The following is a 27,620-nucleotide window of genomic DNA, read 5'->3' as shown; positions in this document are numbered from 1 at the left end:
AAGGCACTTGCTTTTTCTACAGTAGGCTCGCAATACTTAAGCATTAAATTTTTCCTTTCTTAAAAGTTTATCTCAAATAAAATCAGAAACCAGAGCAGTGGTCTGTGTCTTTATGGAAAGTGTTTGTGGTTGGTACACTTAAAAGTTGTAAGATGGAAAGAGGCCGGGCAGCTGAAAGATTCACAGCTGGGATCTCAGCATTTGTATTTCTAGGGCAGTATCCTCTCATCTTGATAGGGCTTACCCACACAATGTTATCTGTAGCAGTCTGTTGTTTAAGTAATAGGCACCGTGATTTTTTTTTTGTTTAATACTTGTTCACTTCCTCTATTCATTGCTTAGGTGATAAAAAACACATCAGACTAACAGATATCACAGCCATTTTGATTTGGCTTCTCTAAATGTACAATAGATTTGCTCCATCTGCTTTTATTTCTCGAGATGTAGCTTTTGCTGTATGTATCTTCTTTGTGGAGGCCTGTGGGAATCTCCTGGACATTTAAATGCTAAGGCACCATCACCTGTCATTCATGGAGTTATGTTTGGTGGCAGAACTGTGTTTTAAGAATGAAAATGATCATAATTTAACATGCTTTGTTTTTTTTTTCCACGCAGATTCATTCACATGTTTTAATGGAGGTGAGTGCGTCTACAGAGAGCTGTGCAACTGCAGTCGATTTAATGCATCTGGACCAAGATGCCAGACAGGTGTGTAAAGAGAGAAAACAGTCTGGGTTTCTGGGATTGTAGTTGTAGTTCCCACAACCACAAGAATGACTACCCTCTGCCTAAAGGTTTCTTCATACCCTACTATTTTTCCCTCTCTTTTCTGTGGTGATATTTCATAGCTTACTGTGTATGTTAATCTCAGCTACAGATTGAATTAAAAAAACAGTGGTACTTCTCAAGTGACTCTCCTTTTGCTAGTGTATAATACAGGTGCCGAAAGAGATCATATATGCAGAACTTGGGGTCAATATAATTTCGAAACTTTCGATGGACTCTATTATTATTTTCCTGGGAAATCCACGTACGCACTTGTGAGACATACTGAATTAGATGAACAGAGTTTTTCCATACAGGTAAGGAACTTCTACATTCTGTTGGTTGTTGTTGAGCTTGCTAATAATGCATTAATATTTGGACATTAAAAATAACTTGCAATGGTAGTATGGGGTTCTAGAAAGTAATATAGATGTACTTCTAATGTAATGTGAGCTACCAGTTACTATAGCACAAAACGTAAATAGCTGGAAGGAAACTGATGTGTGTACTTCCAAACCTGCTTCTGCTGTGAAAAGACTGCTCTAAGAAGAGAACTAATTGTACTCAGGTTTTTGAGGAAGAGTGGAACCAAGCTACTTGTTCGCATGCTGAAGGTGGGATTGGGAGTATTAGTTGTGTAATGTGAATTCCAAAGAGTTTGATTAAAATCTTGACTTTGATGCTAGTAATTTTATTTGGCAGGTGAATAATGATCCCGAGTGCCATTCTTCTCCTTACTCCTGCAGAAGGTCCATTAGTTTATTCTTTTCTGGAGATGAACAGATAAAGATGAGCAGTGAAGTCACCTACAAAGGATTTGGGTAATTGCACTTGTGTTTCTTATGCTGTAGTTACCCTGTAACTAATCTTGTGATAACGATTTGATAACAGAGACATAAACTAGATCAGATATTTGTTGGTAGCTTAAAAAAAAAACTATCCAGACCACAGCTGTAATAATTACTTGCCTTCTACAGAATAGTGTCTGAGGAGGGTGATATCTAAATGACTGCTACATGGTATTAAGAAACATAACCACTGCCATCAGTCCTTTGATTTTTTTTTTTTTTTTTTGCTCTTATTTGCAATTTTCACCTTTTTTTTAGTGGAATTACTTGATATTTATGTCAGGGGTTTTGAGATGTATGAGGAAGTCATTAAATCAGCATGTAATTTATTTTGAACAGTGATACTTTCTCATGTAAAGTTGTTTTTGATTCTGTCTTATTTATCAGAGTACAGTTACCTTATATTATTGGAAACTTACACATCCAGAAGCTAGCTGGATACTTCCTAGTCAGGCACCAGTATGCCTTTACTTTGGCTTGGGATGGTACGTCTGCAATGTATATCAAAATGACACCAGAGTACCTGGGCAAAACACATGGGCTCTGTGGAAACAATAATGCTATCCTACAGGATGATCTCGAAACCAGTTATGGTGAGTATTTAAAATACTTCCTCTTGCATTAGTAGAGGTTTGTGTTTATTTGTTTGGCGGGGTTTTTTTGTGTGTTTTGTTTTCGTGTGTTTTTTTGTTTGGGGTTTTTTGTGGTTGGTTGGTTTTTTGTGTGAACTAAATGTTACTTTGCTTAGTTTTAAATTGTAATGCTAATTGAATATAAGATGGTTAACTTCTCTAATGGAAAATAGCATATGGAAATACTTGTGGTAGATGATATTGTTAGTGAAGAGGGCCAATTTCAATATAGATGGGGCTCTGGGGACAAAGGTCTTCAAAAGCATGACTAAAAGCTGTCTTACTCCATTACCTGCAATGATAATGCCTTACTTCAGTCTCCTAGGAGTTGAAAGGTAACATCTACTTTTAAATGTTCACTGCCCTCTTAGCAATTTTATGTAGGAGCCTGTAGAAGCCTGAGATACTGCAATTGGAAATAGATCGGTAATTTTAGTTAGTAGATCAATTTGATGAAAACTGCCAAATCTCATTTGATCAAGTATGCTAATGCTTTCAGAAGTGACCAGTGATCCTTGGATACAAACTTCACATACTTCAAGAGTCTTGACTTTCAATAAATACTGAGTGATGACTTCTCTAAAGAACCTGGGGAAAAAATCAGGCCTCTGAAAGTTAGTTCAAGTTAGGTAATAAAGACCTCTGGAAATCATTGCTTTGGGCTGTTTAAGTCTTTACTCCTCTAAAATAAGCCCTGCGCTACTATCAGCTCTTACTCCCGTGGAATATATTGCTCACTAAATCAAAATGCTTAAAATAATACCAAGACCAATAGCTCATTGTTCTCATTGCCTTCAGAGACTTTTCTCTACCCTCTCACCTTCCTCAGGATATCTCAGTCACATAACGCTGTGGTTGTAGCACAGATTGATACACTGCATACTAGCTTTATCCAATTAGCTTGGGAGTAGGAGTAATAAAGATATGGCAAGATGTGCATTAGTGGGTAATCCAAGTAGGAATCAGTGTCACCACTTGTCTATGATGGATAATACCTTTCTTAGCTAGTTTAAAGCTAACATGGACGTTTCTACTAACGTGAAAAAGTCATGCCTTTGCTTGGTTAATGTATGTAATAATTTTTTACCATTGCAGTGATCCAGGAATCTCATCTTTCTTGGACTTTAGACTCTCTTTTGGGAGTTTCATGTGAAGCAACAGCATAGACCTATGTTTATACTATTATAGCTTTCCTTTCTTTCATTCAAGGACCGTAGCAGACGCAGTCCTGCTCCCTAAAACCCTTCCTTGCTGAATCACATAAACTGCTTTCTGCCATTCTAAAGGCTGCCTACTATAGTCCCTTTTAAAAGTATTTTCATTTCTTAAAAGGACCAGATTGTCTTCAGATTGACAGCTGATTCATTTAGTTGTAGGAAGAGTTTGGAGCTCTCTGCGTGATGTGATATTTTGATTATTGAGATGTTTCCCTGGGAAATCCTATAGAAATGTTGTTTTTCTTCCAAGTTGCTGTGTAACTGTTGTGTGTCTTGTTTAGGAAAGCTGACAGACGATGTAACAGAATTTGTAGAGAGTTGGCAGGAAAATCCTCCACAAGGAACACCCAGTTGGGATAAATCTCTTCTCAATGAACCACCCTGCCTGATGCAAAGCCATGAATCTCTACAGGTTTGGATCAACACAAAAGGATTATTACACTAGTTGGTGATTCTAATTAGAACAAGAATTTGACTTAAGGCTTTGAAGGAGACTGGGAATATTCTCAGTTCTTCTTTGGAGAGGTGGATTAAAATGGTTGCTGCAGCAGAGCTTCCCTTTTCTCCTCTTCTCCCCTCTACTTTTCTTCTGTATGAGTTTGTAATTCTTGATCTTTTCCAATGTTGTATTGTCTGCATAGCAGCCAAAAAAACTGTTTGAATCTGGGCCTAAATGGGTTGAAGGTGTAAAGCAGTAGTGCATTCTAGAGCTTGTTCTCATTTCTTCCCTTAGGAAGGACAGAAAGAAGCAGGCAGGCAAAAACAGAATTAGAGCCCAATTAATGTCCCAGTGTTGAAAAAATGAGTTATTGTCACTTTTCGTCCATCACATTGAAGTAGTTTTACCTTTTAAGGAATATTTTCAAGATATAACCCTGAAATGAAGTGCTTAGAAACTAAAGCTGATGCCAGGCATGTTTTATTTCAGTTGCCTTTTACTGTGTGATTTTAACTAAAGACTATTTCAGGTTGTCTGGGGCTTAGCTGCAACATGATCTGTGCCTTTCTTGGAGAAGGGTTCTTTTTTACTACCATTGATGTGACCAGTGTTATGAATACTCTGGCATGGAACGCAACGTGTTGCTAGCTACTGCTTCTGGTTCATGGAAGGAAAGTGATTCCTTGTCAGACTGATTCTGTTCTGATTTTTTGATAGTATTCTATTCTGAATAGGTTTATTTATGAAAATCTCTTATTCACAACAGCTATCTGATTAATTTCAGAGGGCATACACTCTGTGTAATATCCTGTTACAGCCCCCGTTTAAACAATGTCATGAATATGTGAGTCCTCTTCCTTTTATGGCAAGCTGCACCAATGATCTTTGCATGTAAGTGAATGTTTTTGGCTGATTCCAAAGCCATTATAAAAAACACTGTCCTTCTATTATGAGAACAAATTGTAAATGTTAACAGAACTAATGTGTGCCTTTTCTGCATGTCAGTTACTATCTAACATTCTTTGATTATTTTGCTTTTTTCACTTGTTCTAGTTTTACTGCCAGAAATTTCTGTGGAGTTGTTTCTGGGCTTTCTGCTTGTTTGTGGCTTTTTGTTTGTGTTTGTTTGTTTTAGTATAAGGATGACCAAAATCAGGGCCAGATACTTCTATAATTTGTTAATGTACTTTCCCTTGAATATGGCATGTATTTTGATTCTGAGTGTGCAACTTCATCAGAATTTCTAGCCTTAGTGAAAAGTAATAGTGAACAGATCAGTTTGGCATCTGCAAGCCATATGTTAATCCAATGAAATGAAGAATTTGTTTGCTGTTTTAATTTATGCTGTCATTTCACAACCTGCTGTAATCCTTGTCCAAGCAGTTTTGACTAGTTAAATTAATAGGCAGTACAGGAGAAGGTAATTTCAATTTCTTGTACCATGGTGAATCACTGGTAGAAATCTTTTTGTTTTCTTGTTATTTTTCTGAAGGATGTTATTCCTTTTCTAAAAATCAAGACCTTTATTCAAGTCTGTTTATACTGCTGTATCCCCGGCTTTCATGGATTTATTCAGGAATTTAGTGTTGTCTCATATACCTTGGTGACCTGTCTTCAAGTGCATCAGAATGTCTGATCCATTGAAGACATTTAACCTAGCCAACCAACACAGTACTTTAGAACATTATTAAAGTAGATTCAGACATTGTGGTAGTATGCAATGCATTTGTGAGGTGTTTTTTTGCATGTTTGAATGTAGTTAGAAAATAATATGTCAGTTTTTATTTGTGTAAGGTCAGCAATTGATAATGCAACTTGGTGTCGAGCCTTAACTGAATATGCTCGAGCATGTGCCCAAGCAGGAAAGCCACTTCATGGATGGCGAATGCGCTTTCAGCAGTGTGGTAAGCAGATGCTTTTGTACTTGGAAATACTGCTTAGTAGTTGTATTTTGAAAAGAATGCTCTTCATACTTCCACTTCTTTGTCTTACCTCCTATTTTGAACTTACATAGTTCTCAATGAAAGTGTAATTGTGGACTCACGTCAAGGCTACTTAAATGCAATGGAATTTCTTTTTTACATGCGTAATTTGTACTGAATGTATTTAAAGTACTAAACTTATTAGGATATGTTTTAAGAACCTTCGTACTAAACCACCACAGATTCTTTAAGCTGATTAACCATTTTATTTTTTCATAGAGCTATTCTTTCAAATATTGTCAAAGTCGTTGTGGCTTTCTGATGTAGAAAATGTATGTCATGAGTGTTTAAAAATAAATTTGAGTTACACTGGCATAAATCTTCATCCTAGAAGTCACAGAAAGTAAGTTTGAAAGGGATCACGTAACTGGCTTACCTGTCTGGAACACAGGACCAAAACTGCTTTGTTGTTCATGACAGATTTTGCCTGTGTTTTCAAAAATGTTTGTTAATGGATACTCTACCACTTCTTACACTGATCTGAATATCTAAATACCTCTGCTGTGAGAAGGTTTCCCTGAGTCTCCCTTGGTGTATTTTAAGATTATTCCTTCTCAATGCACCTCTAATGGACAGAATATGAATATATGTATATTTTCAGTGTTATGAAAGCCATTATTTCATTGTTCTACACAAGAGACACTCAATTGACTTACCAAAAGGTAACTAGTTGAAAGAAATGCGTGCCATCTATTTAAGGCCTGAAGCATTAAACCGATACCTTTTTATTTCTCTGCCTGTTCCTGTTTTTCAGTGATTGCCTGTGTTGAACCTTTGACTTACAATGAATGTATCAACTGTTGCCCTGTTTCATGTCATCAACAGTCACAGTGCATTGGCAGTGAGCTTCCCTGCATTGATGGATGCTACTGTCCAGATGGTAAGTTTTGCTTCTCAAATACTATTATTTGATTCCATACAACTTTCAGATTGTTCTCCCCTAAGTTTACCTACATGGTCTGGCTAGATTAAGGTGCTCACAGGAACTCTATAATTAGCTTTGGCATACGTTTTATCTTTTATGGGCTAGTAAAATCTTATAGCTTCTGGCTCTCTAATAATGGAATAATTAAAAAAAAAAAAAGACACAAACCCCACTGAAATTAAGGACCAAACAGTGCCTTAAAACATAGAGGCAAAGATTTGTAAAGGTATCAAGAAAGAAGCCAAAGGAACTCAAAGCAGAGTGGTGTGGTTTGCATATGGTGGGTTTTTTGTTGGTGGTGGTTGTTGTTTGGGGTTGGTTTGTTTGTTTTTTTGTGTGTGTATGTCGTGGGATTGTTTCCTGCCCTTTTTCCTCAATATTAAATACTAGTTATTCATACTCTTACTAGTGTATGTCAAGCAATTTAGGGACTTGGTCCATGTAATGGAATTGGTTTAGTATAATTCAAATTCGCTCTTGTTCTGCAAAAATGACTACCAGATAGTCCAGAGTTTTATTATCATACGTGACCTTTTGTGTTGTTCTTGTGTATATTTATTAGTGCTTCATCAACCATTTGTAGAGATATTTATCTTTTTTCGTGTTGTTTTATTTCTTCTAGGCTTAATTTATGAAAACGGGTTGTGTGTCAAGCCTATGGACTGTCCTTGTGACTACCATGGAAGTTTCCTTGAAATGGGTTCAGTGGTTTATGAGGAATGTAATAACTGGTTAGTAATTTTTCTTTTTATGCTGTGGACTTAGTCCCTTCATGGTCATAAGATAACATCTTTAAGGACTATTTTAGTTTAAAATTGTATGAAGTTGGTAAGTCCTCACTGTTTTTACATACAGAAACTATTCTTCCATGTGTATTTTTCAAGGAAGGAAAAAATGAAAGAGACTGTAGAGCTATTAATGAAGAAGAGCAAATGAGAGACATTGCAGAGAATAATGTTTAGTACTCTTTTCACATTGAACTATGCCTCAAACTAAAAGGAATCTAGAGTTTGAAATCTTAACAGGAGAATTACTTTGACTTTACTTTTTCTCCTGTTTGTGTTGTTTCACTTAGACACAAAGAGTCTGATGTCATTATGACATTAAGCTGCTGTTTGGGGAATTTCTGAGTTAATTTTATACATTGGGAAGAGAAGTTTATAGATGCTGCCTTTTGTTGGATCAACTTAATTGAAGAAGACAGATGAGCTCACAGATGTGCAACTTCTTTTTTTACAACAGTTCAATTTTTTTTTTAAGTCAGAAAATTCAAATTGCTTGTGTTTATTCTTCTCAATTTTAATTATTCTTAACTTTTATAATTGTTATCAAGGAGCTAAAAAAAGAAAAAAAAGAAGTGTTATGGAATGCATGGATGAAATTTCACCTGATCATATCCTCTCAAAAAGCTCTTGCCACAGTTTCCAGACATTCTAGTGACTTTGATAGCTCTGTTGCACCCTCTGTGAGACTTAAGACTCTTGGTGCTCATTTCATAGATAAGAAATCCAGGAGGAACAACTGAGAGACAACCACATATACTTCACAAACAAACATACACAAAAAGTATGAAACCTTTTTGTTTTTATTTCAGCACTTGCATAGGAGGAAAGTGGATTTGTACAAATCTTACATGTCCAGGTATGTGGAAGTCTTGAATGCCTAACTTTTTTTAACAACCGAGTTTTTACTTGGGGTAAAATATACCATTCGATCTTAATATGATATTTCACTATATAATTAGTAATTTGATTTCTATCTGCATATAAACAAATCTACACACACAGTAGTTAAAATACTAAAATGGTCTGAATAGCAGGTATCTGTGTTTCACCTTATTGCAGTAATGTGTCTCCCTGTACATCACCGTAACATCTCTGGTAGTAGATGGTTATTCTTGTAGTTCAGCTAAAGTTTGTATTGCTGGCTAGTGATATAGTACCTAGATATTGCACAAATATCAGTTAATCCTTTTCATAACATGCCTGTGGAATGAGAGATGTTATTCTCACTTCATAGATAGGCAGCTAAACTACAGAGATGAAGGTCAAAAGGATTTTGCATGTTAAAGGTACCATGGCCTCATGGTTCTTACAGCTGCCAATAGATTCAAGCACTAATCTCAGAGTTATCAGTTAACTGTTGGAGTGTTTAATGTTTCTGCAATTTGGTTTTTAGATCCACAAATCAAATGCAACACCCAGAATGTAAGGATCGCACATATTATTGCTTCTTTTTTGGGGAAAGTTGTTTAGTTATCCCAGCCTGGCATCTAGTAGGAACTCTGTAACAAAAACAAGGATAAGGTTCAGTTCATAACAGTTTTCATAGTAGTTGGCTATGATAGGAATACAATTTTATAACTTATACCATGCATCAGACCATATGAACTCTACAGCAGTAATAACTGGTGAGAGTACACTGTCTTTTCTACATATTAAATTACATGATTTTTATGTTTGTCAGCTGAATGCTCAGTTTCAGGAGACATTCACTTCAAGACCTTTGATGGGCGCAAGTACACTTTCCAAGCTACCTGCCAATATATTCTAGCAAAAAGCCGTACATCTGGAGGATTTACCATATCCTTGCAAAATGCTCCTTGTGGACAGGTAAGGGTTAGAACCTTCATGTAATGTTTATATCCTGAAGGGTTTATTAATTGAGGGGAAAAACATTAAAAATGAAAGCTACCTACAAGTGAATATATTAAAATTAATCAGTAGCAACAGTTTTATTTACTGATGAAATAGTTGAACAACAACAGTCCAGAGGAAGTCTGTGCAAAAATTCTCATGTTTACTTGGGATAAATAGGAAAGATTATGCTGTTGTTCTGATTCAGCATTCACTGAGGTCATTCAGTAGCTTATGGTGATTCATGCAGCAAACCCTGAATGACGACTCTATTTCTTGAGCCTTCTGTGTACATATTAGTGGATTTGCAGCCAGCACAAAATAAGTTTCCTGCTTATTACTGCTTGAAAAATGACTTTTTTGTTCTTTGAATATAGATTCCTCTTTCAGCTTTGTTTTTATAACTTGAAATTCAGTTTTACTTACATCAATATGTAAAACTTTGTATAGCTTTTGGGACAGTTCTCTGTGACTTGGGTATATGTGTGCATCTGTGTTACTGTTGTTTAGTTGATATCCTGTACAGTTGATTTCAGCCAACATGCATGTGCATGTATACCTGATACACTCAGTGCTCCTCCTTCATATTCGAAAATTTCTGATACTGTACACCAAAGTCACTAAATATTTAATCTGCTTTGTGTCCAAAACCCGCTCTCTTTCCTTTGTGTATGTGGATTTCTGAGCATGTATTATAACACTGAGGTATGGACCGCTGGTAAGATTTTCACTGCAGCATTTCATTCTTATTTGTCTTGATAGCTCTTGTAATTTTGAGGAAGTTAAAGCAAGTTAGAATGGATCTTAAACATACATAAGAGGTGTGAGAAGTGTAGTTGACTGGGTTGAGCTGCTGTCTGGATTCAGACTTTTGTCTCTGACTTTGAGTTCTACATATGCATGTAAGGGCAGAATTTGGCCTGTTTGTATTAAGACCATAATGGTACTGTGGATGGCTACTTACTAAGCTTCTGGACTTGGTGTAGGAGCAAGATGTTGCAGTTGGTATCCTGGCCAGATTTATGTTCAGCCTCCCATGGTCTTGTTCAATGTTTTTTACCTAAAAGCAATTGTATGGGTATTTGAAGTATATATAAACTTAAATATGACTCTTTTTATTGTATTTCTAGACTGTCTACTGTATGTTAGGCCCAAACTTCAGCTCGTAGCACATTGAGCTTCCATATAGTTGCAGTTATGTGCCTCACATAAAATCACATTTAGCAGCATTACTTTTGACTTCTGTGGAGGTAACTACTTACACTCCATTATAGTAGCATTACTGTTTAGCCGTGGTCCGATGGCTGAACAGTAGACAGCTGCTCTCTCACCTTTCCTTCCTTCAATGGGAAGGAAAGGAAAAGGAAGGAAGAAAGACTTGTGGGTTGAAATGGAAACAGCTTTAATAGAACAATAATAAGAGTGATACAGAGCAATCCTTAGCTACTGAAATGCATGCTGCCAGCAATGAATGCTAGAGGGCGGACAGTGCGAGGACAGTGAGTCCCGCAAAACATGGGGATCACAGTGGTGCAGGGAAACCAGGGGAGCAGAACCCCTCATGGATGGCAGCCATCAAAGAAGGGCTGTCCCCAGCAACTTCCTGCTTATGTATGGAGCATGACATCCATGTTATGGAATGCTTCATTCAACCTGGATGTAATGTAGGTGCTGTCCCATCTGTGCCCACCTCCTACAAATTTGCACCCACAGCTGGATGGCTGAAGAACTCTGTGGTGTCCATGACAACAGTCAAGATATTAATGAGTTTGTGAATTCTCTTCATACCAAATCCCAAACACTGGATAGCTACTGGAAGAAAACATTAACTCTCTCCAGAGCATTAGCTCTTTATTATCAAACTAAATCCAAAACGAAAGACTGTGCTAACTAGCAGAAGGAAGTAATATTAAAGTGGCATTGACAAGTTTAGTATGATAGAAATTATTTATTTGCAATCCAGGTAAGAGATGGGAGACTGAGAGCATGGAGTCCCCCTCTCATGTCAGTGATAAAAGTTGAGAGGTGAGAAAAATAGCTTAACTGAATAGAGACCAAATATATTTTCCAAATAGATGGTCCGCATTAAAATGTCCCATTTTTTCTTCTGTGGTTCCTAGGAGAAGTATGTTGGGACATCAGGTGAGATATGTAAAAGAGTGTAGAAGTTACTAGTGTTGAAAAAGTGAATTCCTGTGTTGTGAATATGTCTGCTTTATTACACTCTAATAGCCTCTAGCTCCTTGAGGTAAAAGTGTTACAGTGGGGGCTGTGAAATGGTAACTCAGTGAAGACATGAAGATTAAAAAAAAACTTCTGGGCTTTAACCTGTGTGCATTTTCCTACATGTTTGGAGGAATTTGGTCATCCTGCTGATATTTTGTGTTGATAGGAAGATTGAGACTGTTTCAAGATGCAATATATCTGATCGTTGCTACAATTCCCCATGTCAAGTGCATGTTTGACTTAGCTTATTCTGATTTAATGAGTTTAGCTGGCTCCATTCTGTGCTAACCTCGGGATCCCAAGGAGCCAATTATCAGTATCACCATCTAGAAGAAAAAAAAAATAATAGATGTGAAACAAAACATACACATAGGCATTCAACATAGGCATAAATCTGGTAAGTCAGAATAATTTTCTCAGAACTTTGCTGGGTCCAAGAAGTTTGAGAAAAGTCTTTGTATATTGAAGCTGTATCTTGTAGTATATGGTTGAAGATAAGCAAAAGGGATCCCCAAAAAAACACTCCAGGCACCATTTTTATCAAATGAAAGTTGAGGCATGATTGATTCCTTGCAGAAGCCCACAGTGAGTTACCTTTCAGCCTGACCTGTTGAAAAGCCCATCAACGGCCAGCAGAGGTCTGGAGCAAATGTGCAGGGTATGTGTTGTGGATCTCACTCCTTTTTGCATTACAGAACACTTACCTCTGTGCAAAACAGACAGAAATGTGCCTTTTGGTTTAGTTGTTCTGGTGATACTTTTGCTGGGGAAAGTGATCATCAGTTGGCTTCCTGCAGCACTCGTGGGACTGTGAAGAGCCTGTGATAATTCTTGCATCATCTTCACCTTGACTTAGGGACTTTGCTTTATGTGTCTTTGTGTCCAAAAAAACCCCAGATTCTCTTGGCTTTTACTACATGTTGGGCTTCATATTTCACTTAACTTCGGACAAAGCTAGCCTGATCAGTCCCTAATAGGTATATAGACTTTTACAGATGTTTGAGTGAAACATTCTGGACATTAACAGGCAGGTGGGTGACCAGAGGCTTATGTGGTATATTCTGGGGCTATGTGCTGCTAATTTAATTATCAATGTACAAGTGGTGGGAGGGTAGTGAGAACAGTTTGTACAGTGTAATGCAAGAATGTGGGGCTTCTGTGCAGCTATTCAAGAGTCTATCAACTAGTTGGTACCACTTGGCAGAAGAGCTGCTTTACAGTTCCCTAGACACCATCCATTATTTTTTTTTCCCATTTATAAAAAATACTGAATTGAAATGGGAAGCTGAAAGATTTGTAGAGCAGAATCTCATATTTCTTGATGGTTTGAGGTTGTTTTTTTTTTTTTAATATTTAAAAAAAAAAAAAACCCAACAAAACAAAAACCAACCCACACCACAAGTTATCATTCCCATCTCATTCAAGCAGATTAATAAATGTAGAAAGAAAATACCTGGGGAGATTTTAGCTCTCAGAATCACAAAGAACCCAGTCATGTAGAGCCTTAGAGCTGGTGACATAAACAGTCGTCAGGCAACAAGTTATTTCAAAATGATGTGAAATTTTGTTTAAGCACTTTTTTGGAAGGAGAATCAGTCAAGTGATCAGCACAGCTTAACCTTATCTGAGTTTGAGGTGACAACCTCATCAGCTTTGTAGTTTGTATGATGAGAAGGTCTTCTGAATATAGAAATTTTTTTAAAGTGTCTAGTGAGAGAAATGGCCATTCCTGGGAAAACACCTGCTGAAAGTTGGCAGGGGCATTGCTGTGAAAGAAACAGTTCATTGGAACAGAGAATAATTGTCAGGCAGGATTTCTCCTTTAGTTTCAGCATGAAAGAATAATAAAGCTTTTGTCAGTATTGTGTAGTAAAGTATATACTATGAGGGTTTATTCTCTTGGCTATGGTCTGTTATACATACCAGCTGGTATTCTGTTTATTTTTTCAGCTTCTTAAAAGGTCGAAAAAATTGTCAATTTATAGCTACTGTTCCTGAATGATAAGCACATAAACCTAATTTCTTAGTAAAGAGGCAAGACAACAAGATAAGCTAGTGAGTATGACTTTGCAATGCTGATGTCTGTCGTCACTGTCAGGCCAGGAGAGCTGGTTGAGCTCATGAAATATCTCCAGTTGTTTTTATGACTTTTAAGTTTCATTTTATCATTTCAACTGTTGGTGAAAGATTGCTACTGCACTATTATATTTAGAGATGAGGAAATTCAGAACGTAGTCTTTAATCTTGACACGCCGCTGTGTCTACTTGTGTGTCCATGGTAAGGGACTGTTAGATGATCTGCTCTGTGCCAGTTCAGTATCTGTCAAATTCACATGGTAGTATTCAGAGATCCTTGTGACTCAAGTAATTGTTTCAATGAGTAGGTCAACATTTGCCTTATATTAAGCAAGTCTCAATGAAAGCTGGTGAGAGCTGGATGAAAGTGTAGATTTTTTGAACTGGGCATCCTAATCTGTTTGCATTGTGAATGGTGCTATTTGCAGTATAATTTTGCTGGTAGTGTAACTTACCCAAGGTATGAATATTTTAAATAAATCTTGCTCAGTGTCTCTTTCAGCACTGAAGATGCTTAACATTTTACCATTTCATCATCAGTTATGCGTTCACTGTAGGCAGTTGTGGAGGGGTTGCTGTTAGATGGAGATTTGTTACTGAACCAGCCAGGAATTTCAAGGCCAACTCAAAGGATGTAAACAGGACCTGCTGTGAGAGAGAAGCAACTCCGCAATAACAAGGCCCCAACGTGTTGTAAATCAATGGACCTATCAGCAGTGAGACTTCAGCGTGTGGACAGCTCGTGAACATAGATGATATCCAATTAGCGAATGCATGCTTGGAGCGTGGTCGTATGATCAGAGAATAGTTGCATATATAAGGAGGCTTGTTTTTATAATAAATGGCTCTAGCGTGATTCACATTGAATTGGAGCGCAGAGTCCAACAGGCAGTGGGACTGGACAGTGCACCCTTGCACTTCTGCTGGATGCTTCTACACTGCAGCTTAGGGCCAGATCCACTCAATGAGAAATTACCAGCAGTGAGACTTAGGCTGCTCCTTGAGCAAGTGATTTCAGACACCTCTGTGTATGTTTTGGTCTGTAAGACATTGAAGATGCATAATCAAGGTGAGAGTAAAATGGACAAATAATGTGCCGAAAGTGACTGGACCCAATTTTTTGTTATTTTTCTTGAATACCTTTCAAATAATTGCAAAGTCTTGCAGTGATGGAGGCTGAGCAAAAGAAACAGCAAGTTGAGTGCTCCCTCTTTGCTCTGTAGATGGAAGGCAATAGATAGTCTCTTAACTTTATTTAGCCACACTAAGCCAATGTAAATAAGCTGATGCTTCAGAAGCTGTAGTAAAGATGTTTGAGAATAGCAGGAGTGGCAGAAACTTAATTCCTTCCTAGAGTAAAGACACAGAATGTCTTTCAGCATGTACCAAAGTGAATTACAGGATGCTGCCATGGTAGATTTCAAGTCAACTCTCTATTCACCTCTGTGCCTGATTCTCTGGGATACACCATTTTTCTTTTAAAAAAATCCCAGTGATCAAATTGGTTCTGTTAAGAAAAATCTGGTAATCTTCTGTAGTTAGTGATCATTGGCATCAAAAGCCAAAGTACTTGTAGTTATTCTGAAAGTGTTAGTCATCTATCTGGCTAGTTGCCATGTTATTTAGTACAGGTGTATTTGTTACTGTAATATGTTGAAAACATTCAATATTCAGTAGACCTCAGACTTGTGCTGCATTCCACCTGTGTGGTGTCTACTTGAAGATCACTACAGTAGCATAAAACATGCAGGAATATTAAGTAGTTTGGAACTTCACTGAGGTACCAGCCAGTTTCATTACTTGCTTTAAGCCTTTTTTTAGGCTGTCTTGAAGGCTTTTCTGTCTGGGTGTTTCTTCATGCTGAAGTTTTTAAAATGTGGACCATGTGGGCTTTGTGGGCTTTCCTGTCTTGTGTGGGAATTGTCCACCTCTAAAAATCATTAAAAGGAATGGCTGAAGGTTTAAAAACAATTGTTTATGTTAGCATAGGCCATAATGAGTTCCTTAGAAAATTGAAAATAATGTACCAGAATCAGGAATGGAAAAAAATCCAACCTACCTAACATAGAACAACTGTACTGTAATTGACTTTGTTTTGATGAAAGCAGTTAACTTGAATTCAATGCTTGATAGTTAATCTGTTGTGACATTTTCTTGTTCAGGCAATGTAGCTTGTTTATGTTGTGAAACTTTAGGACATGAGCCTCAATACTTTGTTTCTAAGGATTATTTTTGGTAATGTTGACAAGTGCCACTGAACAGACCGGGTGTAGGCAAGGTAGATGAGGTTGATCTAGAATTTTTTTGGAGTATGTTTCATCAAGACTGAAACACAATATTTCATTTCATGTTTTTTCTATATGATGTTTTGACTTAACTAAAGAACTGAAATGGAAATAGGAATAAGCCATGGTGGTAACAAGTTGGGCTGGTTGGATGTTATAATGTTGTATGCTGACATGATGCTGCCTTTCTTTTATCGATGTTCATCCAGGAAGCTTATGAACATACTCCACAACTCCTTTCAGAAGTAATGGACTTAAATGATGTTTCAAATTATGATTCACAAGATGATTCTGCCTTTTGCTGGTGTTTACTGTTAAAATAATTTTGATCTTAAATATGCTTTAAAAGAACCTGGGTGTATCAGAACACTTCAATGTACAAACTTGTATTTCTGTGCACTGCAGTGCCTCAGTGGGCCTTTAATCCAAGGATGTCATGAATTGCAGGTGTCTTTGTACTGAGCTATGTAAGAATTGTTTACATTTATTTTTCCAAATTCCGCTCTGAGTTGTATTTGCATTACAGGTTAGAGTTATATTTAAACATACATGCGAAATCATCCAAAATACTAAGTGCTCTTACTTAGCTGTAAAGTGGTATGTTTTACAAATGCACTCCATGAAGAAGCAAGATACAACTGAAAATTTGTAATTCCCCACTAATTTTAGCTTTACTTAGACTCCTAACATTCATCCTACTTAAATGTCTTTTTAAAAATTTGTTTTGCTCTTACTTGTAGAACCAGGATGGATCATGTATCCAATCAGTCAGCCTTATTCTTAAGCAGGACCCCAAGAGGCAAGTGACTCTGACTCATTCAGGAGATGTTTTGGTATATGACCAGTACAAAATTAACCTGCCTTACGCAGATGGTAAGGAATAATATAACATCATGTAACTCCTATCAAACACTAAAGCAGTTTTTTAATGGCATGTATGTTTGTTATGATACTGTCAGTATTGCTAATATACTGAAGTTAAGTGCTATATTGTTAATACCAACACTGTTAATTTCTTATTGAAATGTTTCACAGATTAACTGCTGATGTAATTTCTACACTGATGGTAGGAGTTATATAGTAGCTGTATTAGGCTAGTGTCTCTTATGTTAAGATTATGTTCTGTCTCTAACTAAAGTTCAAATGCCATCCTTCACATATTCAAGGTTAGTTAGTTCTTTTCTGAAGGGAAATTATTTTCTCCGATTCTTGACTGAATAATTTATTTTTTCCCTTTTTTGTAAGCAACTCGAGTAAATATAAGTGGAAGGAGCACTCCTACCCCTTACAGATAAGTTACAGATTTTCAGACAAAATTTTTTTTTTTTTTTTTTTACTTTGAGTTTTTAAATCTCTACCTCTGGAAGATATTGTCAAGTATTCTACATATACATATGTGACTGTTCTGAGAGATTCAATGTTGACTTCAGTGAGAGCTTTATGTGTGAATCATTAGCACATTTGATGTCTGCGTGGCTTTGGCTCTGGGAGTTTCCCAGGAAAAGGCTTTAATGCAGGCAACACAATACTGGTGTTAGGCTTAGGTTGTCTAAAATAAATGGTCTGCAATGTTCGTATCTTTCAAGTGATTCACTTTTAGTTAACCTTTATGAATATTCCAGTGAACTTCAGATGCATTTTTAAAAAGTGTGGTGACTGTATAAGTTTCTTGTTTTCTTCTTTAAAGTCTGAATCGGTGTAACATTTAGTGAGAAATCAACAATCAGGTGAAGATAGGACATTAGTAGAAAGAAAATGTAATTTACATTTAAATCACATAAAACTAAAACAGTGAAATTATAAGAGACAAAATGCAAATTACAAGCAGGTTTCCTTTGCATTTCAACAATCTCTGTTTTTACTCCCCAGAGTTATTTGAAATACGGAAACTCTCCTCTGTATTTCTTCAAGTAAAGACACACATTGGATTACAGATACTGTATGACAGAGAAGGATTGAGGCTTTATCTTCAAGCTGATGGACGGTGGAAAGATGACACTGTGGGCCTTTGTGGAACCTTCAATGGAAATACAGAGGATGATTTTTTGTACGAAAAGCTACAAAATTTCTATTTGCCAGTATATAAGTATCTACAATTAGAATGAATTAAGCATGTACTGAATGGATAGATACCAAGAAAAATTTAATTTGAAGTTTTGTATTAGTGAGATAGATAAAAGGTCTTGGTTTGCTAACAGAAAATCTGTAAGTTCAACTCCAGTATATCAATCCAGGTTCTGCTTAAAATATTTTAATGTAACGATACAATTAAATGTACGTGGCTCATAAGTGCTAGTTTATCCAAAAAGTTTTGTCAAAAGATGAAATGGCCTATTTAAGGAACTTTCTACCTCCTTGCAAGCTGCCTTCTGTCTTTTCAGCTTCATTTTTTTTCTGGAAGTTTGGATCTGCTTTCCTACACAGCCTCTGTTATTCAGCATCTGCACACCAGCAACAGGCATTGGGTGTTACTTGAGCTTTGCTTTGTTGTGGTGCAGTGAAAGTTGGTCAGAGCTGCCTGAGCACCCCTGGCAAGACAGCTGTTTGTTCACCTTCCTTGCAGCATATTTCCTACAGATACTAAAGAAATTTGACTTCCTGAGGATCAAGGAGCCTAATAGAAGTGGGAGAAGGAGAACATGAATTTAGAGCATGACAGAATAGTTCTTTGATGAAAAGAAAGAGTAGGAGAACATCTTGCTCTCAAAACAGTTGAATTTTTGAAATCAAAACTAATAGAGAAATGGGAAAACTTTCCATATGGATCCCATTTAGAGCACATACACGCATAAATATTCTAGTGGATTTTTAAAGAATTTTTATCTTAAAGATTAAAAAGTATTATCAGAATATTGTTTATAATGAGACTAGGAAATACATCTCCATTGAGATCCTGTCTATATATTACTTATATAAAACTTCTTAAAACATTTCTCTGCTTGAAGCAAGTAAGTTTTGTACTGTGTTTTTTTTATGACAGTCTTTGGACTTGTCCTCAAATAAGTGAAAAATTGTTCAATAGTTGATATTTGCGAAAAAGTCCCTTAACTACAGGAACTTACACATTGTGCTGAGATGTGACACGAACCATAATGTACAAGCATCTTGATATATACACAAAACGCCTGATCTGCATGAGGTTTGGGAGACTTGCCATGGACTGTGGTGTCTTTTGCAATGCTTCCACCCTCAATCTGCTGTCCCAGAATTAATACTACTGGTTGTATGCCTAATGCAATCTTTTCCATAGGCTGTAACATCCCATATTTAAATGCATGGTTTAAGTCACTCTCCCTGTACAGTATTAATGTGCCTTGGTTATTTTCAGCAGTCTTATCTTTCAGCTTCTGCTGTCCGTCTGCTTAACCTGGGTATCTATCCAATTGCTTTTGCAGTTACATCTCTGGCCCCTTGGATTTCGGTTCCTTCCTCTTTTTTTGCGGGGACTAGAGAGCCTCGGCAGCCAGCTACCCAGGAAGAGACAGAAAATTATAGGTAGAGGAGAGATAAAGATGGATCAGATATCACTGAGGAGACAGAAGTATGAATAAGAGCACAGACTTTCAGGATAGTGGTGCTCCCTCCTTGTCTGTTGTGAAAATGAAACGTGGTCTGTTTTGATCTGTCTTTCCTTACAGAATATCTAATGGCTCTAGAGCCAATCTTCTCTTTCTTTTCTGGGCCTTTGCCTGGAAAGAAAGGGAAGAGGCTTGAAACTTAAGGTGACAGTGCTTTATGGGAGAATGCCTGAGAATATGGAGCAGTGGAAGGGGAGCTCAAAAAGGCAGTGGTAGAACTGAGACCATTCTGTAAATTAACTGTATCTTTTGTGGCTGACTTCTGTTTTGTAAAAGATCTCCAGTTGGAGTAACTGAAAGCACTCCAGAGCTGTTTGGAAACTCATGGAGAACTTCATCGGCATGTGTTCTTGTGCATGATAGTTCGCAAATGGATCCATGTGATATTCATCTGCAGGCAGGTGGGCAGTGAAGGTCAATTATTATTGACAAATGCATTTTGACTTGTTACATCTGTGCTAATTTTCCTAGCTGGATCAGTAATAACCAGTCCTACCCATTTTAAAAATTAATACTTATAGGCAGCATTTGTTGAGTTCAGAATCCTAACAAATCATGTAGTGTATTATTTAAGTATTTTCTGATACTTGCAGAGGCACTTGGAATGCCTCCTTTTCATTTCTGGTATGCAATTACAATGTGTAAAGCTAGACGTGCATTAAAGGTTGGTGTTATGTCTCGCATTGGTGATGCTGCTAGTTAAGATGGAGACTCAAAAGTATTGTAGTATTCACTTTTGAAAATACTGAAACAATGAAACATTTTATTTTAGTTGTCTGATAAGGAGAATGAGTAGGAGAAACATAAATAGCACTCCCAGCCTTTAGATTCAGCTGGAAGGGTACAGCTGGGGAATGATGCTAGTGGTTGATGCCATGAGGATGGCAGATGGTCACTGAAACCTTTAATCACGATGAACTTTGTAGATCATCAGTTATATCCATTTCACAGTTCCTGCCACTTCTCGTCATGGATTCTACACTCTTAGGCAAGATACAGAAGTAAAATACTAAGGTTTTGCCTGTAATTTCAGCAGTGCTAGGAAATCATCACATCTCCTGCTACATCATCATCCTGTTTTCTGAGTACTTATGCAATATGCAGCACTAAGAAGCTGCATTTTTGGCAATGGGTTTGGGCATGAATGTAGAAAAAAGAGACCTGCACAGGAAGTCAGAAATTGTGGAAAAGGAAATTTGAAGTCCTAGTTTATGCATCTCTCTTGTTTTTTGTGGGAAATACAAATTTATCTTTCTGAGTATGCTAATATAACATATTATTTCTTTTGAGCACTATTGCACAATTATTTAATATATTCAGAATTAAGATGTTCAGGTCAGTGCTGTGTTTGGAGCTTCCTATGTACAATTTGATACCGCTCTTGTTTTCCTGTGTGATAATGCTACTCCAAGCTAGCAGCTCTGGGTGGAGTTGCAGCCTTATGCAACTGAAACAATGCGTAACAGCAGATTATGCTTTGAAATTCTGGGAATGACTTAAACTGAAGGGAGATGTGATCCTGTGTGTTTATGAAAGGCACTGGGTAGCATGTGTTGCCTCACCCACATCCATGAACCACTTTAAACATAGACCATATGTAGGCACTGTCTGTGTATTGTAAAGTATTCCACATACCATAAATAATTGCCAGAACAAGTTCAAAACCATGAGCAGCTAAGTTCTTTTCTGTCCTTCCATACAGTTGTATAGACACCAAAGACAGAAAGATATATATGGCAATCGTATATAATCGTGATCAGTTCCATTGTATAGAAACACTTCTTATTCCAAGTCTTTAAAACTCCCTCACTGAAACAGTGTTTAATCTGTTGTTTGTGTAGCCTCTTATGCAGCGGAAGCTTGTAGCATCCTTACGAAAGAACTTTTTGCTCCATGCTACCCCTATTTGAGTCCTGTTCCCTATTTTGAGCAGTGCAGAAGAGACACGTGCAAATGTGGACAGGTTTGTTTTTGCTCTGCTCTGGCCCATTACGCTCACCATTGCCGAAGATTTGGAGTTGTAATAGATTTCAGAGGAGGTGTCCCAGACTGTGGTGAGTTGCCTTTAACTCCAAGTTTAAATAATTACTGTTTGAGGACTTTAGAATGAGAATCAGAAAATAAAACCAAGTCAGTATAATCTTTTAAATGAGAAGAGGTTTAATTCTAGCATGATCTGTTGTGTACAGGGCAAGGTTCTGGTTTTTTTTTCGGTCGAGACAGAATTAGTACCGGTGTTTTTAGAGGATTGTTCCTTATAGTTGGCTTAAGAAACAATGCGAAGGTTTTTTTCTGCAGTAGTCGAAAGTCTTCAAATGTATACAGCATTAAAAATATGTGTATGTCTCTTACGTGGCTTTGAATATCTCATGTTGATATTATTCATGAGCTAGGTAAATAGATTCGTTCTTTTCCTCATAGATGCTAGGTTTATCTAATTCTTTAAATGACTGAAATGAAAAATGATGATGTATTAAGCAGTTTTAGCTGGTTTATTGTCAACTTTTGCTATCTCACAATCTCTTGTAGTTTATTTTCTTACTGTTAGTGATACTGACATACACGGAGTGCTGATGTAAGTGTAGAGAATTGGTGTTGTTGATATTTAATTTCAAATGAATAGAAGAATAGAGAGAGTGTAGAGACAGCCAAGAGTGACGTCTCTGTTATCTGCCCTGTAAAGCCTCACAAGTAAAGGAGTGGGATAATACTATTAAATTCTTTAGTTTATATGAATTTTTAGTGATGCGAAGATGGTGATAGGATACATAGTGCCCTCATGTACATTTTTTCTTTCTAAATTGTAGAATTGGAAACCCTATAAAACAGCCCTAAACTGACACACTTGATGTTTCAGTAGATTGGGCTCTACAAACAAAGCTGAAAATATTTTCTAAGGAACACTCAAGAATTTAACATCTGGTAGTTTTGATCATATAATGTAATTATCCATGTTGTAATGCATGATAAAGAGGATTTTGGAAAGCTGGTCCAGCTTAGGTGTCTCAAGTTAGAGTATCTGTATGTATATCTGAAAAGACTGGCTTACTTGTAGTCATTATGGCATGGATGGCTGCATAGACTGTGACTTGATTAATTGTTCAAACCATTTAATTTTATCTTTTTTTAGAAGCAAAGGTTTAATAGAATATATTTTTAAAGTCATGCTTGTGGGATTTAAAATGTGAATCTTTTTAGTATTTCAAGAACTTCAGATGGATTATTTAAGTATAACTTTATAGGATATATGTACAAGAAAATGTCAGATGCTATTGTGCAACATCTGCAAAGTACACACATTTTATTTATTGCTTTTAGTGTTTTCTTTAAGATGCTGTCAATTTCCTAAAGTCCACGCACAAGAGCCAAGTGTTGTTAGAGGGTGGGAAAAAAGCTTCAACTGTTTGATTTCCCTAGTGTAAATCTAGATTAACTATGCAGACTTTATTGTACTTGTTATTACTGCAGATTTACATCTGTGTAGTTTACACAGCATAGTGCCAAGAGAGCAATTTTAGTGGAATTTAATGTGATGGGGAATGAAAGAATGGAGATGTTTATCAGAAAACTGTTGGGAGACACTTGAGTTTCTTGCACTGTAATTTGAGAGGTTTTTTTCATTTGGACAGCTCTTTCATGTGAAGATACAAAGGAGTACAGTACTTGTGTATCTATGTGTGGCAGAACCTGCCAAGCGCTGTCTGTGCCAGAGACATGCAGCAGTGATTGTGTTGAAGGCTGTGCTTGTCCCTCTGGAATGTATTTGAATTCCAAGACTGATCGATGTGTACAGAGGTAGGTAAAGTTGCAGTTCTAATAGTCACACTCACTGTTTTAAATCACTGCATTTGCAAGTCAGAGTGAAAAACTATAAACACGTAACCTTGTAGATACTATTAATCTGTAAAGTTGGTGGGATCTTAGAATTATGCAGAACCTGTGTGTTGATCACAAAAAGCTTTTATAGTACTGCCACTCATCAAGCATCACCAAAGCTAGTTGTTGCATATTGTCTGGTTTTTGGCTTACAAGAGATACAAAAGGTGTTCACTGTTGTGTAAAGGTTCTACTTTGTTACCGATTGGGTTTGGAATGTGCTCGAATTATATGGCAGTATGCATCAGTAGTTACTGAGGTCAATTTCTTGTATTAAATAAAACAACAACAACAAACCTCACCAAAACCAACAAAGCAACCAATTGAACTTTGCACAGCAATTACGTCAATGGGAGTTTGTTTCTTCCTTCAATTTGAATAAATCACAGTTGCATGTTTTGTTTTGTTTTCTCTACTCCAGAAATGAATGCCCTTGTTATTTTCAAGGAATTGACTATCCCCCTGGAGAAAATGTCATGACATCTTTGGGTAAATGGTAAGGTACAAAACATGTTTTTTCCTGGCTAAATGGTGTTTGCTTTTTTTAAGAGCTCTGTCAAATAATTTTGCCTACCCTGTTGTGGTGGTGGTGTTGGTTTTGTGTGGGTTTTGTTTGTTTGTTTTAATGAAACATACAGAACAAACCTACATCAGTTTTCTATGCATGTTTAGACAGATCTTCTTTAGAAGTTCGGTTTTCAGGCTGCTGTGCTTATAATCCAGTATGCTGAAGTGCAAAGTAGAGAGAAAAGTCGCTATGATTTTGTAGACCCATACTAATGTGGAAAGCTCTAGAAAACCCCAGACATTTCCTGATTGTCCATTCAAGTCTGTTCAGCCAAGCCTTCGTTGCTATTCTCCTCCCCTATAGCAGATTGTAAATCCGTTTATGAAGTATTATTAAGAATCTGTCTTCTGCTAGTATAGAGCAATGTGACTTTATTGACTAAGAAACAACACAAATAACTGTCAACTGCAGCCAAAGGTGAATAAGCATCTCTGTTATTGTTCCTTACATTTAGCATTTGTTCTTGTCTCTTTGCTTTTCCATTTGCATCTTTATAATCATGCCATTAAAGAAGATAACTTGTTAAAGTATTCTGGCTGCTGCCAGACGCATCCTTTGCAAGAATTAGTTTTGTCTGGAAAAGGTTAAATAACGTGGACAAGTTCTGTAAAAAAAGCTTTGAGTTCTTTTTCTTGAATTAATGTTTGAGCTCTCACTGCCTGTATCAGTTAATTAAAACCACAGCACTTACTAAAAGCAGAACAGACAGAGTCATGTCTGTGATAGATCAGTGTAATACTTTGGTTTGTTGTAAAGGCCAGTAAGACATTAATATTGTCAGACACCTATTGCAATGGTGACACTTAGCAAAAACACCCACTCATTCTCACTCTTGTCAGCATCTTAGTGTCCATGAATGATGATTGTTACAAATGATTACAATTGTCAACTTAGTTTATATTCACCTTAGGGTGGTTTCTCTGGAAAGTACTGGGCAGCCCTTTCTGGCCATGGGGTTGTCCAAAGTTTTGGTGTGCTGTTGCCTGCCTTCCTGGATATTTTTGTTCATGGAGCATGTGCCAGACAGCGCTGGCAGTCATGGGAAAGGGCTTCTCCTGCTAGATTCTTTTGTTTCCTTTCAGCCTCCTCCTCCAGGGTCTAATTTAGCTAATTATGCTAAACACTATGGTGAATATTTGGCTGAATGCACATTGATTTTTTTTTTTTTTTTGTTTTTTTTTTTTTTTTTTTTTTTTTAGAAACTACTACAGGTGAAAATCATCTTTATGTTTATTTCAGTGGAGGTATTTGGGATCTGACAGCTTATGTCTCATGTGAATGTGTTAATTAAATGTATCTACTGGTTTACAGCTACGAGTCTTTAAGATAAAATAAGAGATCCCTATCTTCTATTTAGTCATGACTTCTTTGACATGTCTTAATAAGGCTGTATACGGATCTGCTGAGAGGAAAGTCTTTCAAACATGGCTAGTTTGTTCATGATCTGTGAGGATCGTGGACATCCATTCAGGAGCAGCTGAGAAAAGACAAAGTTGTCACTCTATATTAATGTATTTTCCTTGCAGAAAAGTCATTCCAGTTCAGTACAAAAAATTGTTGCGGTCACAATTTTGTTTGTATTATATTCAACATGGGTTTTACCTTCAACTGTGGGGTAATTTAGAACTGTTGATGTTGTCAAGATAGTCACATACACTAGTAGCTTGCTTTGCAGCAGAGTTCTAAGCTGATAATGAGGAAAATGGAGCATTTATAGTAGTGTTAAGAACGTTCATGTACATTCTCAGGGCTTGTTGTGACATATACATGTGTATGTTTTGTTTTGCTGCTATTGCTCATTGCATTTATTTTTTTAGATTATGTTGATTCCGTTATGTACAGGGCTTGGTTTATACTTACTGCACTGATGTATCTGGGAACAGTATAGTGGTGTGTTTCTTTATTGTTTTAATGTCAGCCCAGACATTTTAACTTGTATTATGCAGAAAGCAAAAATTTGAAGAGTAATGTTCTTTAGGTGTTAAGGCAATGCCTACTTTATCCACAGTTCTAATGTTCAATGCAAACATATTTATACAGTTATTTTTTATTTATTCATACTGAATGCTTCATTATTAAACAGAACACATTAATATTTCAGATCTTCCTGGCTCTCATTACATCTTAATGTATTTTTATTGCAGTCATTGCAGAGATGGAGTAATGAATTGTGATAACAACATAATAGGTGAGTGAAGATAGACAGGGAAAAGATACTTCAAGTCCAATTAATATTTACAGTTCAGTCTCCACCGTGGAACCCCTTATCCGTATTAGAAGATTTTGCTGGATGTACAAATGGATAACTTGCAGGAGGGGATCTGTAATTTGGGAATTATATATTTGTGTGACTGAAAGCAAGGCTGGTGCAAAGCAGCAGCATAATTATCCAAAATGCTATCAAATCTGAGCAACTGTTTTTTCCCAGAACTTTAAAATACTAGTTTTATTTTTTTAGATTGCTAATATAAACAAGCTTAGCTGCATGATGAAAAGGAGAATTTTAGTAGGACAAACACAGGTTAGCTTTGGCTCTTAGAAGATGGTTGTAGAAACTGGATGCTGGCAGTAATTTTTCACAGATACTTTTTTCTTTGAGTAACTGAAATATGAAAAGATAATGTTTCTTTTGTCACACTTAAGAAAAAGAATGTAACGAGTGCTTTTCCTATTACAGTATATTTTATATGTCATTAAGTATTATTGTCCATACTCTGTTACAATGCTTCTTTTACTTCCATGAGACTTCTATTTGAGGTTTCAGTTCTAGAATTGCCAACTGTCTGGCTTTTAAATCTGTTCCCCATGCACTTGAAGATGGTGGTTGTACTGATTGGACAATTATCCAGAGCCTCTCTCTCTAATAAATAAATAAACAAAAAACCCAGCAACAACCAAAACCACTATAAAACACTGCCACCACTTTGTCTATTTCTGTTTCTCTGGTAGTAGTCTGCATGTCTGTTTTGGAGGGCTGATACCTGACTATTTAGAAAATCATATCCCTTACTAAACAAAGATATCCATTTCAGTATTTTGTATGAGATCTATAGGGATTTGATGAAGCTAACTGTGCTCAGGAGGGACAGGCAATTGGATGTTACACTTGTGTGTGTAATATATTCTGTGTACATATTCTGAATCTATTGCACACCTTTGTGAAATAAAGCATTTCAGATGTGAAGACTAATGTGTTTGTCATATCTCTGCCACCCCCAGTGCACGGCTGCCCAGCTGGACAGATTTCTATTAACTGCAGTAATCCACAAGTTGATCCTGAACTCAGCAGAGAGAGAACTTGTGAGAACCAGCTGCTAAACCTCACTTTCTCAGCACACCTTCCCTGCGTTTCAGGTTGTGTTTGCCCACCAGGGTGAGTACAAATAGATTTGCATCTTTTGATGCACAAACATAGGTGATTACCTTCAGTACTGATTGAGTAATTACTTCTGCTGAGGACGCACCACATTTCTACTTGGAGAATTTGAGGTGTTGAGGGGTGAGAAACCAACTCATGGAGGCTCACCACACAATGATACGGGCCATTGAAGGTGTAAGAAATAGTAA

General features: G+C 36.8%; 1 protein-coding gene across 1 annotated transcript in view; it reads left to right on the top strand.

Moving 5' to 3' along the window:
- The window catches only part of OTOG (otogelin), a gene marked incomplete at both ends in the record, with an annotated part of 105,645 nt that overhangs the window by 12,144 nt on the left and 65,881 nt on the right, over positions 1 to 27,620 (top strand). Inside the window, 19 exons of the mRNA XM_080345280.1 lie at positions 616 to 708; positions 928 to 1,082; positions 1,468 to 1,586; positions 2,001 to 2,206; positions 3,744 to 3,874; positions 4,686 to 4,792; positions 5,696 to 5,805; positions 6,638 to 6,763; positions 7,431 to 7,539; positions 8,403 to 8,449; positions 9,275 to 9,420; positions 16,772 to 16,904; positions 17,901 to 18,078; positions 19,886 to 20,010; positions 21,451 to 21,663; positions 23,239 to 23,404; positions 23,907 to 23,981; positions 26,198 to 26,241; positions 27,273 to 27,426. Coding sequence (XP_080201406.1) covers positions 616 to 708; positions 928 to 1,082; positions 1,468 to 1,586; positions 2,001 to 2,206; positions 3,744 to 3,874; positions 4,686 to 4,792; positions 5,696 to 5,805; positions 6,638 to 6,763; positions 7,431 to 7,539; positions 8,403 to 8,449; positions 9,275 to 9,420; positions 16,772 to 16,904; positions 17,901 to 18,078; positions 19,886 to 20,010; positions 21,451 to 21,663; positions 23,239 to 23,404; positions 23,907 to 23,981; positions 26,198 to 26,241; positions 27,273 to 27,426 — 2,437 coding nt within the window. The remainder of the gene's footprint in view (positions 1 to 615; positions 709 to 927; positions 1,083 to 1,467; positions 1,587 to 2,000; positions 2,207 to 3,743; positions 3,875 to 4,685; positions 4,793 to 5,695; positions 5,806 to 6,637; positions 6,764 to 7,430; positions 7,540 to 8,402; positions 8,450 to 9,274; positions 9,421 to 16,771; positions 16,905 to 17,900; positions 18,079 to 19,885; positions 20,011 to 21,450; positions 21,664 to 23,238; positions 23,405 to 23,906; positions 23,982 to 26,197; positions 26,242 to 27,272; positions 27,427 to 27,620) is intronic.

This window comes from Nesoenas mayeri, assembly GCF_963082525.1.
Source record: "Nesoenas mayeri genome assembly, chromosome: 5".
NCBI lineage: Eukaryota > Metazoa > Chordata > Aves > Columbiformes > Columbidae > Nesoenas > Nesoenas mayeri.
Note: the sequence above shows the minus strand (reverse complement) of the source record. Positions and strands in the feature narration are given on the sequence as shown.